Source organism: Conger conger, chromosome 10 (genome assembly GCF_963514075.1).
Source record: "Conger conger chromosome 10, fConCon1.1, whole genome shotgun sequence".
Taxonomy (NCBI): domain Eukaryota; kingdom Metazoa; phylum Chordata; class Actinopteri; order Anguilliformes; family Congridae; genus Conger; species Conger conger.
The window spans coordinates 1,303,314-1,319,122 of NC_083769.1; the positions used below are offsets into that span (position 1 = coordinate 1,303,314).

Below are 15,809 nucleotides of genomic sequence, written 5' to 3' on the forward strand. Positions count from 1 at the left end.
TGTGCGATACATATCGCCAAAAAACACTTATCAAAGGGTTAACGGTGTTTGAATCAAAGCCTTCTGGACAACCGTGGTAAAAACAACCAGCCATTTCATATGCCGTACAGACCCCATTGGACTCTGAATATCCATCTAGATAGTCCGAGCCCATCTTAACCTCCCCCCGGTTCAGAGCATGCTGTATGAAAACATTGTCACGGTGGCTCAGATATTCTAACCACTGGTGAATACCTGGTGTGGAGAATGACTTTTGTTGCTGGATATAGTTGTTGGGGATGTTACAGAAACTTGTGCAGAACTGCTTCATACATACCAAGGTTATAGTTATGCACTGGAAAGGGTCTAGACCCGTGCTCCCTAGAACCTCAGAACCTTAAACAGGCTTCTCGCAAAATTACAACATTGTTCTGACAGTATTCAGCCATTTCTCTTCTAAAGTTGAAGACCCCTCCAGACACAGTGGCATACCAATGCATAAATTCCTCCCTCTCCTTTTCCATCATTGTGTCAGCACCATAGCACAAGGGCGGCGGGTACGGGCCAATGTCATTCTGGTTCTCCATTTTATTCCGGAAATGGGGAAAGTAGCCTTTTTTAGATTCGGCAAATCCTAGAGCTGCCGGCATGGCACTCAGCTTCATGGTCAGAAAACAGAGGGAATCAATATACCGCTGTTCAGAAGCATCATCGGTAATACACATGAGCTTGCTGCCACTGGGTAATTATGTGTGCTGTTGCTTTGTTTAATTAAATATTGCATCAGTAGGTAGCTGTTGTAACCCTTTGAATTATATGCAATGAATGTGTAACCCTTGTACTTTGAAGTCCAATACCATTTGAAAAAAAGACTCATTTTTCACCATCTGCAACCCAACGCTTCCCATTAAAATCAATACAGCACATGTAGTTAGCGATGTGTTCACCATTGTCCTGCCGACACTCAAAATCATAAAACACATAGCGCTGGCTCGGATTCTCAGGTTTCATCTCCTGTATGAAACACACGTGCTTACTCTCAGGAACCAACACAGCCTTGCATGTGTGACATTGCTGTTCGTCTGAGCCGACCTTGGCCTGGATGTTGGGGGATGGATGTCTCTACCTCCGCTGGTAATAATGATCACAGCCGCTACCTCCGCTGGTACTAATGGTATGATCACAGCCGCTGGTAATAATGGTATGATCACAGCCACTGGTAATAACGATCACAGCCGCTACCTCCGGTTGAACAATTGCAGAGGTCAGACAGCTGTGTCAGAGTGTAATAATAAAACTCCATCATGACAGAGCTTGACTGCAGAGTGTAATCATGTCACTCCAAGATGGCATACAGCTCTACTCCTGCAGAGCATGATAATGTCCCTCCATGATGGCATACAGCTCTACTCCTGCAGAGCCTGATAATGCCCCTCCATGATGGCAGAGCTCTACTCCTGCAGAGCCTGATAATGCCCCTCCATGATGGCAGAGCCTGATAATGCCCCTTCATGAGGGCAGAGCCTGATAATGCCCCTCCATGAGGGCAGAGCCTGATAATGCCCCTCCATGAGGGCAGAGCCTGATAATGCCCCTCCATGATGGCAGAGCCTGACATTGCCCCTCCATGAGGGCAGAGCCTGATAATGCCCCTCCATGAGGGCAGAGCCTGATAATGCCCCTCCATGATGGCAGAGCCTGATATTGCCCCTCCATGATTCAGCCCTATAATAATCATCCTCTGGATCCATTCTATTCCGCCTCACTTATTAGAATGCTTTGCTTTCAGAGGAGAACAAAATGTATCAGCTATATCAGCAAATTATGTCATTAATCAATGTCCAGCAACAATTCCAAAGGTGAATATGTTATCTGAATTTAATTTAAGTCAAAGTCAGTTTGAGGAATTCATTCCATCCAAGATAGGCAAATATGGTGTTAACACTTTTGGTCGACAAAATGATTCGATATATTCACGAAAGGCTTTAAATAAATATGTCTTTCCTAGCTTTTATTTTGAAATTTCTCATCTTAGTGATTACCAGAAGTCATTGTCGGCCATTGAGCCTTGTTCGCTGCTTGCTTCTCACCGCTGTCAAGCTTGTTCAAATCTCTCCAGTTTGCCCCTTTCGGCCAGAAAGTAGGGAGTGTTGAACGTTTTCCTCTGCAGGACGTTTAATTAATTTACCAGTTCTGCTGCGTGTCAGGATTAGAAGAAAATGGTTCTCGATTTGGATCTGTTTCGCACGGATAAAGGTGGTGATCCTGAAAAAGTGAAGGAGATACAAGCGAAGCGATTTAAAGATGTGTCGCTTGTGGACAAACTGGTACACGCAGATGCAGAATGGAGAAAATGTGAGTGTATTCTCGGCTTGTTGGTTACTCTTGTAATATATGCATGAATTGTATATAAACTTCACTGTCGTCAGTACTGAGGCTGTGATTAAACGGATTGATATTTGTTCCTCACTCTTGTATGAAGTGACACCGGCTGCACGTTGGAATGGTTTGGTGGTGTTGTCTTTGCGAGATTAAATATCGATGAATAACCATATGGCGAACGGAGGGAAGTAAACTAGCTAGTTGACCACGGCTCATGTGTGGTACGTGGCTGTCGTGTTCCTTTCTGGAAAAAAAGAGAATGATAATAATAGTTACTAGTATTTGTCATACCTTTTAAATTTAAAAAGTAGACATGTTATGACATTAGTTAACGATTAGCTGATGTTAGCCGTTATTTAGCAGGAAGTACTGGAGCACACGCGGCCGCCTGATGCAATCCTGTAGCAAAGGAGCGAGCTATGACGTAATAAGAAGCGAGCTGGCGAACGCACCTGCAGGCGAGCGAACACCGCAGTACATGCAGGGTGCTACTGAATTCCTCGGCTCATAGACCCCATGTACAAACCTTAATTTATTAATATTATTTCTTATTAGTTACCGAGTCAGTTTATTATTGCATATGTACCAGATACACATTACATTTGTACCAATATGCTCTTTCTCGATTAAATCCATATTAGATCCACTTATGTTTATCCAAAGCAACGTATAAAAAAGTAAATATCAGGGTCATTGGAATAAACTTCGGAACAGGTCGGATAAGGTGCAATTTACAAAGAATCAGTTGTACAGAACATTGACATGAAAATTAAGTCTAGGACACATGGCAAATAGGCCAAGTCAGCAAGGAATTAGGTCCATAACTACAGTACATTACATTACATTAATGGCATTTTGGCAGACGCTCTTATCCAGAGCCACGTACAGTTGATTAGACTAAGCAGGAGACAATCCTCCCCTGGAGCAATGCAGGGTTAAGGGCCTTGCTTAAGGACCCAACGGCTGTGCGGATCTCATTGTAGCTACACCGGGAATCGAACCGCCGACCTTGCGGGTCCCAGTCATTTACCTTAACCACTACGCTACAGGCCGCGGCTTAAAGATTGAGAGAGGTGGCAATAGAACAGGGTACTCCTGCAGAGGAGTCAAGGTAGAGTGTGAAGACATGAGTCTTCAGACTGCGGCGGAACATGGGCGGTGACACAGTTCTTATGGGGATGAGGAGGCGGGGCCTGGGTCAGAGAAACTCAGCTGTCGGTAAGTCAGAGGCATTCATGCGGCTGGCAGGATGAGCAAGTCCCCCTGTAATTAGAATAGGAGTGACACAGGGAGTGACACAGGGAGTGACACAGGGAGTGACACAGGGAGACTAGAAGGGGAGTGACACAGGGAGTGACACAGGGAGACTAGAATGGGAGTGACACAGGGAGAGACACAGGGAGACTAGAAGGGGAGTGACACAGGGAGTGACACAGGGAGACTAGAAGGGGAGTGACACAGGGAGTGACACAGGGAGATTAGAAGGGGAGTGACACAGGGAGTGACACAGGGAGACTAGAAGGGGAGTGACACATCAAGTGACACAGGGAGACTAGAATGGGAATGACACAGGGAATGACACAGGGAGTGACACAGGGAGTGACACAGGGAGACTAGAAGGGGAGTGACACAGGGAGACTAGAAGGGGAGTGACACCGGGAGACTAGAAGGGGAATGACACAGGGAGACTAGAAGGGGAGCGACACAGGGAGACTAGAATGGGAGTGACACAGGGAGACTAGAAGGGGAGCGACACAGGGAGACTAGAATGGGAGTGACACAGGGAGACTAGAAGGGGAGTGACACAGGGAGACTAGAATGGGAGTGACACAGGGAGTGACACAGGGAGACTAGAAGCGGAGTGACACAGGGAGACTAGAATGGGAGTGACACAGTGAGACTAGAATGGGAGTGACACAGGGAGACTAGAATGGGAGTGACACAGGGAGTGACACAGGGAGACTAGAAGGGGAGTGACACAGGGAGAGACACAGGGAGACTAGAAGGGGAGTGACACAGGGAGTGACACAGGGAGATACCAGAATTAGGGATGTGACGCCATTGTGTTATCTGAAATGCACAATCTACATCCAAATCAAATTTCATCAAAACACATTAGTTGTCATCTGAAATGATTCTGAATGTGAGTTTTGACATTGAAAAATAGTTTAGAATGTTTTCAAGATGGCTGCCAAATAGCATTGGTAATGGGACTAATAAATCCATTTTTTAGCATATTCCTGTTGTTAGTCTACATTTGATCAGATTTCTGAATGGTCACAATCGACTGTTTAGGAATTTAATCGGGAAGTAAGAAAGTTTTCTTCATGCTCAGTTTGACATTACTGTTGAATTGCATGAGCCTTGTGAATTAGTTGAGTGACACTGTTTGATTTGTTCTTTTTGGTCGACGGGTTGCAGGTCGTTTTGTAGCTGACAACTTGAATAAAGCTAAGAACCTGTGCAGCAAGACCATTGGAGAAAAGATGAAGGTAAGTGGGTGGGCTAGCAATGAGAAAGTTGTCACTTGCTGTTGGTAGAACCGGTGCTTGTAAAGTTGATCCGTTCAGTGAAAGGAAATATAAGTGCATAGATACATAACACTGTACAGCAACAAAACCAGGGAGTGTTTTCATCACAGGTATCAGCAGCACTGCTGCAATGAGGAGTACTAAACAATAACTATTACTAAACAATAACTATGATTCAAAATGGGTGTTTTTTTTTGTGAAATTTCATTGCTTGTTGGTTTTGTAACGTGAAAACAAAAACTATGTATTGTTTGTTCTGGGCCAGAGAACAATTTTAATGTTCTCAGCGTAAATTACATTGTTTGTAACCTTTGGGTAAGTATTAAAATTGTTACTGTTTTGTTCAACATGTCTTATCTTGTTTCTGTTTTATTTATTTTATGTTTTTTCATCTGCTTTTCCGGGCTGCAGAAGAAGGAGCCGGTGGGGGATGATGACTCGGTCCCAGAAGACGCACAGAACCTGGAGGAGCTGACGGCAGAGACTCTCTCGGTACGGCCGCTGTGTGTGTATGAGGAGGCCTTGTCCTCCATCAACTCACTCTAACTCGCATCTGCTCCATGTGAGCTGGGGTAAAGTTAATCACACATCTGCTCCATGTGAGCTGGGGTAAAGTTCATCACACATCTGCTCCATGTGAGCTGGGGTAAAGTTAATCACACATCTGCTCCATGTGAGCTGGGGTAAAGTTAATCACACATCTGCTCCATGTGAGCTGGGGTAAAGTTCATCACACATCTGCTCCATGTGAGCTGGGGTAAAGTTATTTTGGTACATAAGTTAAAGGAGCACTGTCACGCTTTTTTGACTTTTTGACAGGCTTATTTGGAGTAATTGCTTAAATTATGTGTGCTTTTTTTAAAATCACCATCAGTGTAGCCGTTTCCTAGATATGGGGCAGAACAATGTTACCCCAAAGGTAACGGGCACTCAAACTCAGAGACTGGTTCAGTGGATGATAAATTTGATAAGTTTTCCCCCGTCTCTAGGAAACAGCTACACTGACGGTGATTTAAAAAATGTCTGCACCCATAATTTAACCATTTAATCCAAATAAACTCAAGTCAAAAAGGTGTGACAGTGCTCCTTTAATAAAGATGAGTGTGATTGCTTTCCAATCTGCCTTGTGTGTAAATATTTTAAAGGTTATATTAAAAGATTCATGAGCTTTGATTCCGACGTCTTTCAGGTTCTATGAAAAGATTAATTTACTCCGCTGTGCAGTGTGTTTTAAAGTCAGATTATGTTGATATGCTGGTGTTTTGTCTGCAGGCCCTCAGTGACTCAGATTAAAATGTTGATATGCTGGTGTTTTGTCTGCAGGCTCACAGTGACTCAGATTAAAATGTTGATATGCTGGTGTTTTGTCTGCAGGCTCTCACAGTGACTCAGATTAAAATGTTGATATGCTGGTGTTTTGTCTGCAGGCTCTCACAGTGACTCAGATTAAGCAGGTTCGGCTGATGGTGGACGAGGCCGTGCAGAAAGGGGACAGTCAGAGGCTGAAACTGGAGGAACAGAGGTTTGAGTACCTGCGCGAGATCGGCAACCTGCTGCACCCCAGTGTACCGATCAGCAACGACGAGGTGGGCTGCTGTAGTGCATCTATATTACAGACACATTCATGGGTGCCCATATGGAATAAAGCCCATGCTTATGCTGACAGGGCAACATGCAGTTTGCTCTAGTGCCACCTCAGGATGGGAGGCTCTCAGTAGGCCGCGGAATCTGACACTTGCAATGCAATGTTGAGCTGCACAAAAGCATTATTTTCATCATACAAGTAGATTACGGCTGCAGCTGACATCATGCACTGCTGAGGAATATGATTGGACCATCTTCATTGGGGAAAATGCATTAAAAATAACCTATATCCATTTTTGCTTGTAAAACCTCCATGCCATACTATTTAGCTTCACATTGTGTAATTATATTAAATAATATTTGCTTGGGTGCATGTTAAAGCCTGAGAGTAATTTAAATGGCTTCATACATTTTCATACTTCTGCTTCTGTACAGATGGGAGGCGGATTTCTTGTCGATGTACATTACATTACAGTTATTTAGCTGACCCTTTTTATCCAAAGCTTGCTGAAGCCAATCCCAGCTGGAGCAATGCAGGGTTAGGGCCTTGCTCATGGGCCCAATGGCCACTTGAAGCGCCAACCTTCTGGGTCCCAGTTGAGCACCTTGGCCACAAGGCTTTCGGCTGCCCCTCTAGGGGTGAATAAAGGATTGTATTTTCTGGTTCTGTGGTGCTTGTTTTCAGTATCTTCTGTAAAGTGTCTCTTTGAATATAAGTGAACACTGTTTGTGTTGTGGCCTGGCAGGACGAGGGTAACTTGGTGGAACGTACGTGGGGCGACTGCGCAGTGCAGAAGAAGTACTCCCACGTGGACCTGGTGGTGATGGTGGATGGTTACGAGGGGGAGAAGGGAGCCATAGTGGCAGGGAGCCGGGGGTACTTCCTTAAGGTACGGAAGATTCAAGATTCAAGTAAATTTACCCCAATTCATTGCTACCCTAACTGCAGCCCAAATGTTATTTGAACAGTTTTTTTTACGACCATTTTAAAAAGTTGACCAGGTTTATGTAATCGATAACCCCCGTTCCAAATCATGAAATGTCAAGCTTAGCCCTAGATATGGTATGAATCATTTGGTAAGCCCTATTATCTGAGACATTATTTTCACTTACTAAAAATAATATTCACTTGAGTATATCTCCAAAACCGAAAGTGTCCTGCTCGGGTATGTCATCTTACTTTTCAAGAATAGGAGTAACCACATCAGAGTACCATATTAATGGAACATGCCATTGAATTTATAAAAATTTATAAATATAAAAATATCAACTAGAATTTCTGTATTTACATCAGATTCACATCATCCTCAATTTGGTCCATTGCATGGAAATAGAAAACTGTAAGTGCACTTAACTTTTACGTCCTGAACATTCATCTTCGAATGAAGTGTGGCTTGAAGTAGTAGTTTTTTAGCAGAGAAACAGGCGTTTCAAGTATTAGAACTACATTGCAGCGTTCTATTGGTGCTCCATGTTGTGCTGATGACGGAACGGCCAAAATTTTGAGAAATGTAGTTGTGGTTTTCAAACATATTTCAAACAATTCCAAATATTTGAGTCACAAGTTTCCCACTTTCAGAAATAAGACCCATTCGATGGAGATTAAAGTGTTTTATCACTCCAATTGGGTTCATGGAGTGAAGGCAGGGTCACACTGCTCCCTGGGCAAATACACCCTGATTTGATTTGCCATTCTGAACTGTGGTTCCCCCTTTTATTGGGTGGGGTGTGGGCAGAACCGAAGGTAGAATGTTACAGATGTAAACATGCAATGCATTTGAAACATTTTTAGTGAACTGGTTTCCCTCACTCCACAAAGGTGTGGTCTCTCAACAGGGAGTCTGCATAGTTTATTTGTTCCTGTTGCCATTTTGTCATTTGTTGTGATGGTCATTGAAACATTGGCACATTGCTCAGTGATTTGGTCAGCAACTAAATGTCAGCACTTTTGTATTGCCAATTTAGTGTTCAGCCTTGTTGTATTCTAAGGTCACACATTGGCATCAGTGCACAGTCTACAGTTTTAGTTTGACTGCTTAAGGGCATTAGTGAACAGACATCAACATATATCAGTTATAGCCAATAACATGTGAAGTGTGAGCTGTTATTAAAGCCAGTGGGTTTTGATTATAAATGACCTCTGAACTTTGACCTTGTGGGCAGGGGCCACTGGTTTTCCTGGAGCAGGCACTGATCCAGTACGCCCTGCAGACACTCTACGGGAAGAACTACACCCCCCTGTACACACCCTTCTTCATGAGGAAGGAGGTCATGCAAGAGGTTGCTCAGCTCAGCCAGTTTGACGAAGAACTCTACAAGGTGCGGGACTCGCCCTCAGGAAGCCCTTCCTCTCCAGCACCCAAACCCGGCCATCCTACTTCACCTTTTTCACACATACAGTGGATGATGATGATGATGATGATGATGATGATGATCACCATGGGTTGCAACAGTCCCAAGTGCAGTCTAATTTTTAAAAGAGTCTTAAGTGCAGAGTCCAAATTCAAAACAATATTTCACCCAGGGTGGAATATTGACGAGTGAAAGTGTGAGAAGCGATTTGATGTTTGAAGTACTGGTCCTGGTTATTGAAACTCACTGTTAACCACTGTGTGTTAATCCAGGTTATGGGGATTCATCCCCTGTGTGTGTTAGTCCAGGTTATTGGGACTCATCCCCTCTGTGTGTTAGTCCAGGTTATTGGGACTCATCCCCTCTGTGTGTTAGTCTGGGTTATTGGGATTCATCCCCTGTGTGTGTTAATCCAATCCAGGTTATTGGGACTCATCCTCGCTGTTTTAATCCGGGCTATTGAGACACTTATCCCCTGTGTGTTAGTCCAGGTTATTGGGACTCATCCCCTGTGTGTGTTAGTCCAGGTTACTGGGACTCATCCCCTGTGTGTGTTAGTCCAGGTTACTGGGACTCATCCCCTGTGTGTGTTAATGTGATCCAGGTTATTGGGAAGGGCAGTGAGCGCTCAGATGATGCTTCGCTGGATGAAAAGTACCTGATTGCCACCTCAGAGCAGCCAATCGCTGCCTTCCTGCGAGAGGAGTGGCTGAAGCCGGAGGACCTCCCCATACGCTTTGCTGGAATCTCCACCTGCTTCCGACAGGAAGTGGGCTCACATGGCCGGGACACCCGCGGGATCTTCCGTGTGCACCAGTTTGAGAAGGTCTCGCTGTCTCTCCATCTCTCTCTTTCCACCTCTCTCTCAGTCTGTGAGCTGCCATGTTGGATGGATGATTATGCTGAGCTAAAGTGATGGTGTTGTTTGGATATTGTGACACCTAATGGAACTAAAAAGGACTATGACACCAAATGCAGCATTTGAGTTAACCAAAAGCTAATGACTTAATTGATTTAGTTGACTTATTACATTGTAGAAGACTAGGGACCTTACCTCTCACTAACCAGGTAAAATAAGCTGGTCATAATAAAAGTGAATGGCTCTTGTCCCTATAAATCTGTGTGTGTCCGTGCGTGTGTATGTACATGTTTCTGCATCCAGTCCTAGAGAGTAAAGATTTTGTTTCTCCTCAACTTGCAGATTGAGCAATTTGTGTTCTCCTCTCCTCATGACAACAAGTCTTGGGAGATGTTCGACGAGATGATTGAAACTGCAGAAGAGTTTTACCAGTCTCTCGGGATTCCCTATCGCATTGTCAACATTGTTTCAGGTTCGAGGCCCACTGACTCACTCTCACCCTGTGTACCACTCAGCTGACTCACTCTCACCTGCTGACTCACTCTCACTTTGTGTACCACTCACCTGACTCTTTCTCACCTGCTGACTCACTCTCACCTGTGTACCACTCACCTGCTGACTCACTCTCACCCTGTGTACCACTCACCTGCTGACTCACTCTCACCCTGTGTACCACTCACCTGCTGATTCACTCTCACCTGTGTACCACTCACCTGACTCACTCTCACCCTGTGTACCCCTCACCTGCTGACTCACTCTCACCTGTGTACCACTCACCTGCTGACTCACTCTCACCTGTGTACCACTCACCTGCTGACTCACTCTCACCCTGTGTACCACTCACCTGCTGACTCACTCTCACCTGTGTACCACTCACCTGACTCACTCTCACCCTGTGTACCCCTCACCTGCTGACTCACTCTCACCTGTGTACCACTCACCTGCTGATTCACTCTCACCCTGTGTACCACTCACCTGCTGACTCACTCTCACCCTGTGTACCCCTCACCTGCTGACTCACTCTCACCCTGTGTACCACTCACCTGCTGACTCACTCTCACCCTGTGTACCACTCACCTGCTGACTCACTCTGACCTGTGGACCACTCACCTGCTGACTCACTCTCACCCTGTGTACCACTCACCTGCTGACTCACTCTCACCTGTGTACCCCTCACCTGCTGACTCACTCTCACCTGTGTACCACTCACCTGCTGACTCACTCTCACCCTGTGTACCACTCACCTGCTGACTCACTCTGACCTGTGTACCACTCACCACTTCCATTAGACAGAGAGTCTCTTTTAGTAGTCTGGAACACTCATGCATCATCCTGGTAGGAGGGAAATGGGGGGGAAGGGGGGAGGAGGAGAAGGAAATTAGGAGGGAGGACTAAGGTACAGTTTGAAAAGGTGTGTTTTTAGTCTGCATGGAAATATGGGAAGGGATTCTGCTGTCCTGACAGTGGTTGGCAAGTCATTCCACCACTGAGGAACCAGAATGGAAAACGGGTGTGAACGTGCAGCTCGACCACCTGGTGCTCATAGTGAGGGAACCATTAGGTGACCAGAGCTGGCAGACCGGAGTGGTCTAGCTGGGTTGTAGGGAGCAATTAAAGATTGGATGTAATTTAGGGCAGTCCCCTTAGCAGCCTGGAATGCCAATATTAGCGTCTTGAAGCGGATGTGTGCGGCAATAGGAAGCCAGTGGAGGCCAGTGAGGAGCGGGGTGACATGAGCCGACCTGGGCTGACCAGTGATCCGGCAGGCTGCAGCATTCTGGACCAGCTGGAGGGGCTTGATGGTACAAGCTGGGAGACTGGCTAGGAGGGAGTTGCAGTAAACCAGTTGGGAAATGACGAGCGCCTGGACTAGGACCTGGGTGGTTTTCTCCATCAGGAGATGACGGATATGGCGGATATTATACAGAAAGAACCTACAGGTTCTGGCAGAAGAGGATATATGTGGAGCGAGGGTGAGGTGGTTATCAAGAGTCTCCCCAAGATTCCTGGCTGTATGGGAGGAGGATATGACAAAGTCATAGCTCAGTCTTGCCAAGGTTGAGAAGAGAAAAGGTTGAGAACAGTTCGGTTTTTTGTGTCTGGCGTCTGGTGTCTTACCGGTGATACCAGTGTCTTACCAGTGGCTTCAGAAAGTATTCCGACCTCTTCACTTTTTGAGCACTTTGTCTTTATTGAATTCAACAATGTAACAGGAAATTTCGGCAAAAAATCTGGTTGCCTCTGCTAGGAAGCTAGGAGTCTTGGTTGTGGGTAGATTGTCCAGCAGGACAATGACTCCATGCATACATCAAAATCCACACAGAAATGATTAAGTAAAAACAACAGCCATGCAGTAGCCTTCTCAGTCTCCAGACTTAAATCCCATGAAAACCCTGTGCTCTGAACTGAAGAGGGGGGTATCCCAAGGATATCAATGACTGTGAAAGGTTCTGCATGGAGGAATGGTCAACAATCTGTCCAAATGTGTTCTCTGACCTTATCACAAATTATAGGAAAAGACTATAACCGGATGTGCCAATAATTGTGAAACCTGGTTTTTGGGGGAAATATTTTTTTTATATGAAAACAAATTTAAGACCATAGAGTCATTAATAAAGTGCACTACTTGAGTACATATCTTTCAAGGCTGCCAATAATTTTGGAGCCCACTGTATGTGCTACAATCGGACATTGAAGGGGAAGCACCAGTTATTTTATAATATATAATACCCCAGCTAAATGGAAGAAGTTGTCCTATTTTATGATTCTAAATGTTTAAAAACACCATTTTATTGACATAAAGGCAAGAAATAAAATGTATTTGTTTACTCTTTTCACCACACCTCCCATTAAAAAATTTTTTTGCAATGAAAATATCCCTCTGGCATACACTATATAACATAAAAATGAAAAAACCTTGCCCTTACGTTGTTCATTGTTTTTTGATTAAACTGCTCTTCCCTCTTTGCTTCGGGGAAAAAAGGAACAGGTGAAGGAACAGGTGAAGGAACATGAAAAAAAAAAAAAAATGCAATAACAAATACTTTTTTTCAACTCAGTCCAGGGAGTTTGGGAAATAGGTCCATTGGAGCAACTCTCAGTTTAGAGGATAGAGTGGAGTTCACTTCAGTTGTAACATCAAGCCAAGGGTGCTATTGAGGGCAAAAAAAACTAATTAAACCTCTTCAGCCCCTCACCCATGGTTGGTTGGTTGGTGTCCTGGAAATATGTCTCTCGTTCTTGTATGGCTTTATCGCTATGTAACATACCTAAATATGTAACAGGGTCTGTAAAGTATGCAACATACCTAAAAAGCAAATTTCCCAAGAGTCAGATTAGTCATTTAAATTGAGCTCTCAATGTTGGTATCAGGAAGAATTCCTCTGACTTTGGCTCAAACCTGAACTGGATTGCTGTGTCAGGATTAGCAATTACTTCAATAGACTGATCACAATCGGTGTCATCGGAGTCATTGATATTCATTGATATTCATATTTTCAACCTAAAACTATTTGGGCTTCCTGTGATGTCACACACCATGACTTCGGGTGTTTCTGTCAGCAGTGATCAATTTTTCAAATGTCAAGCCATACTAACCGCAACATTTAATGGAAAAACCCATATAATATAAATGGTCTGATATCTTTGGGGGATGGTTTATTTGTTGCTTCTCGCATTTTCATCCATTTCAGGTGTGTTACCTGTTCCTGTGCATGCACTTCCTGTTCCTATGTTCCTGTATTAAGTATCTCCACTTCCTCCCAGGTGCTCTGAACCATGCAGCCAGTAAGAAGCTGGACCTGGAGGCCTGGTTTCCGGGATCCTCGGCATTCCGGGAGCTGGTGTCCTGTTCCAACTGCACGGACTACCAGGCACGGCGTCTGCGCATTCGCTACGGCCAGACCAAGAAGATGATGGATAAGGTACGCAGAGCTCGCAGACTGTAGTCATTATGATCCGCTATCAGTTTTTGCAGTTCTGGTTTCTTTTTTATCTGTTCATCCAATTAGTTTCTCTCACCTTCCCCCAATGGACCCTCCCTGCTGGAGCCCCCTGATAACATCTAGTGGCCATAAACCATAGACAGATTTGCTTTGTCAGGCTGTCCTGTCAAAACACTTGCAGTGAATGAGTGAATGCTGCTTATTTCCTGTTTGGTAAGAGCTGCTTATGTGCCTCTGCGTCTCCTTCCTGTTCCTCTGCAGGCCGAGTTTGTGCACATGCTCAACGCCACCATGTGTGCCTCCACTCGTGTCATCTGCGCCATCTTGGAAAACTACCAGACGGAAGAGGGTGTGGTCATCCCTGAGAAACTGCGGCCATTTATGCCCCCAGGTAAGTCCTGGGGTACGCGCAATGTTTCTGCCCCCAGGTGAGTCCTGGGGCACGCGCAATGTTTCTGTCCCCAGGTGAGTCCTGGGGCACGCGCAATGTTTCTGCCCCCAGGTGAGTCTTGGGGCACGCGCAATGTTTCTGCCCCCAGGTGAGTCCTGGGGTACGTACAATGTTTCTGCCCCCAGGTGAGTCCTGGGGCAAGCGCAATGTTTCTGCCCCCAGGTGAGTCCTGGGGCACGTGCAATGGGCAGTGTAATGGCAAGCCTCAGTGGGCAGCGTAACGGCACCACTCTGTGGCCAGTGTAATTGCCCCACTCTGTGGGCTGCGTAACGGCACCATTCTGTGGGCAGCGTAAATGCCCCACTCTGTGGGAAGTGTAATTGCCCCACTTTGATGTAATGGCACCAACAATCATGTAAAAATTGAAATCACTGAGATACCATTTTTCCCCATTCTGATGGTTAATGTGAACATTAACTGAAACCCTGCATGATTTTATGCATTGCACTGCTTGCACGTGATTGGATGATTAGATAATTGCGTGAATAAGTAGGTGTACAGGTCTTCCTAATAAAGTGCTCAGTGAATTTATATACACTAAATCACCCCCTCCCCTTGCCTCGCAGGGCTGAAGGAACTCATCCGCTTCGTGAAGCCTGCACCCATTGACCAGGAACTGTCCAAAAAGCAGAAGAAACAGCAGGAAGGAGGGAAGAAGAAGAAGGATGGAGAACGTACCGTCCAGCACGGAGTGGAGAGCATGTCCATCAATAAATCCTGAATCGCCTAATAATTCTGTATCCCCCACCCCCTCCTCAGCCATCAAATTTCTCCCACAGTCCCCCACCGAAACCTAACCCAATATTGCACTGCACTCGGGACCTGCCATTTACTCAGGGTTTCTCTCCGCTCTGCACTCCCCATCCCCTTGTCCTTTAGGCCTGGTGAGGAGAGCTGTTTGAAAACCCTTATGTTAACCTTAATCTAAGGTTAGTGCTTTAAAACCAAGTTCCTGCAAGGTACAAGATGCAGTCTGACCACACGTGACAAAACAATTAAGTGCATCAATGGCCTTATTTAAGTGCAGTAAAGCAAATCTTTGGGAATTAGTTGTGGACCCCAAATTCTGCAGTTGTTATTATAGACCTTTATGCCCTGACCAGAGCATTTAATGTAAGGTAAAATCATGAAATTAGCTGCCAGCAGACCCATATGATGCTTTCAATTCCTCTTCTCCCTCCATTCTTTTCTGTCCATAAAAGCATCTGCTTCTCTAAGGTTGTTTGTGATGGTTTCTGTTGATTCTTGTAATGAAATATAATCGAATCACTTCTGAAGGGTAGTAGCTAAGGTTACTCATAATAAATGTTGCCATCTTAATGTTCATTGTGGTTCTTATGTATTTTCTTCTGTAACTGAAAAGTGATGTCTCTTCAATTACTTTGAACGTCAGCATAGAAATCTAGTGTAAATAAATTATGCAGGTTTTTATTGTGAAACACTGTAAAGACATGGACCCAGCAATAGGCTTGCTGAAACACTGAAGACATGGACCCAGCAATACAGTCCCAGCCAAAGGTTTTGTCGCATGAGTGGACAAAAGTGACAATTGCTAATTACCCAACTCTTAATTAGCTAATAAAGTTAGGAAACAACACAAATGAATCATAAGTGTCTAAAGTTTATTAGAAGCTAGCAAAATTTCAAAATTGTTACTAAATGTTACAGCTTGATAATGATCAACAGGCCAGTTTTGGCCGGACAAAAGTCTTGGCCAACTCCAATT

General features: G+C 44.8%; 1 protein-coding gene across 1 annotated transcript; it reads left to right on the plus strand.

Annotated features, from left to right (window-relative positions):
- The first annotated feature begins 2,046 nt into the window (after window positions 1-2,046).
- Window positions 2,047-15,407, plus strand: sars1 (seryl-tRNA synthetase 1). Its single transcript, XM_061257730.1, has 11 exons — window positions 2,047-2,334; window positions 4,783-4,853; window positions 5,304-5,384; window positions 6,320-6,478; window positions 7,223-7,366; window positions 8,640-8,795; window positions 9,433-9,654; window positions 10,030-10,159; window positions 13,453-13,610; window positions 13,893-14,022; window positions 14,650-15,407. The coding sequence occupies exons 1-11, from the start codon at window positions 2,199-2,201 to the stop codon at window positions 14,802-14,804; spliced, it is 1,542 nt and encodes a 513-aa protein (XP_061113714.1). The 5' UTR covers window positions 2,047-2,198; the 3' UTR covers window positions 14,805-15,407.
- Window positions 15,408-15,809: the final 402 nt, after the last annotated feature.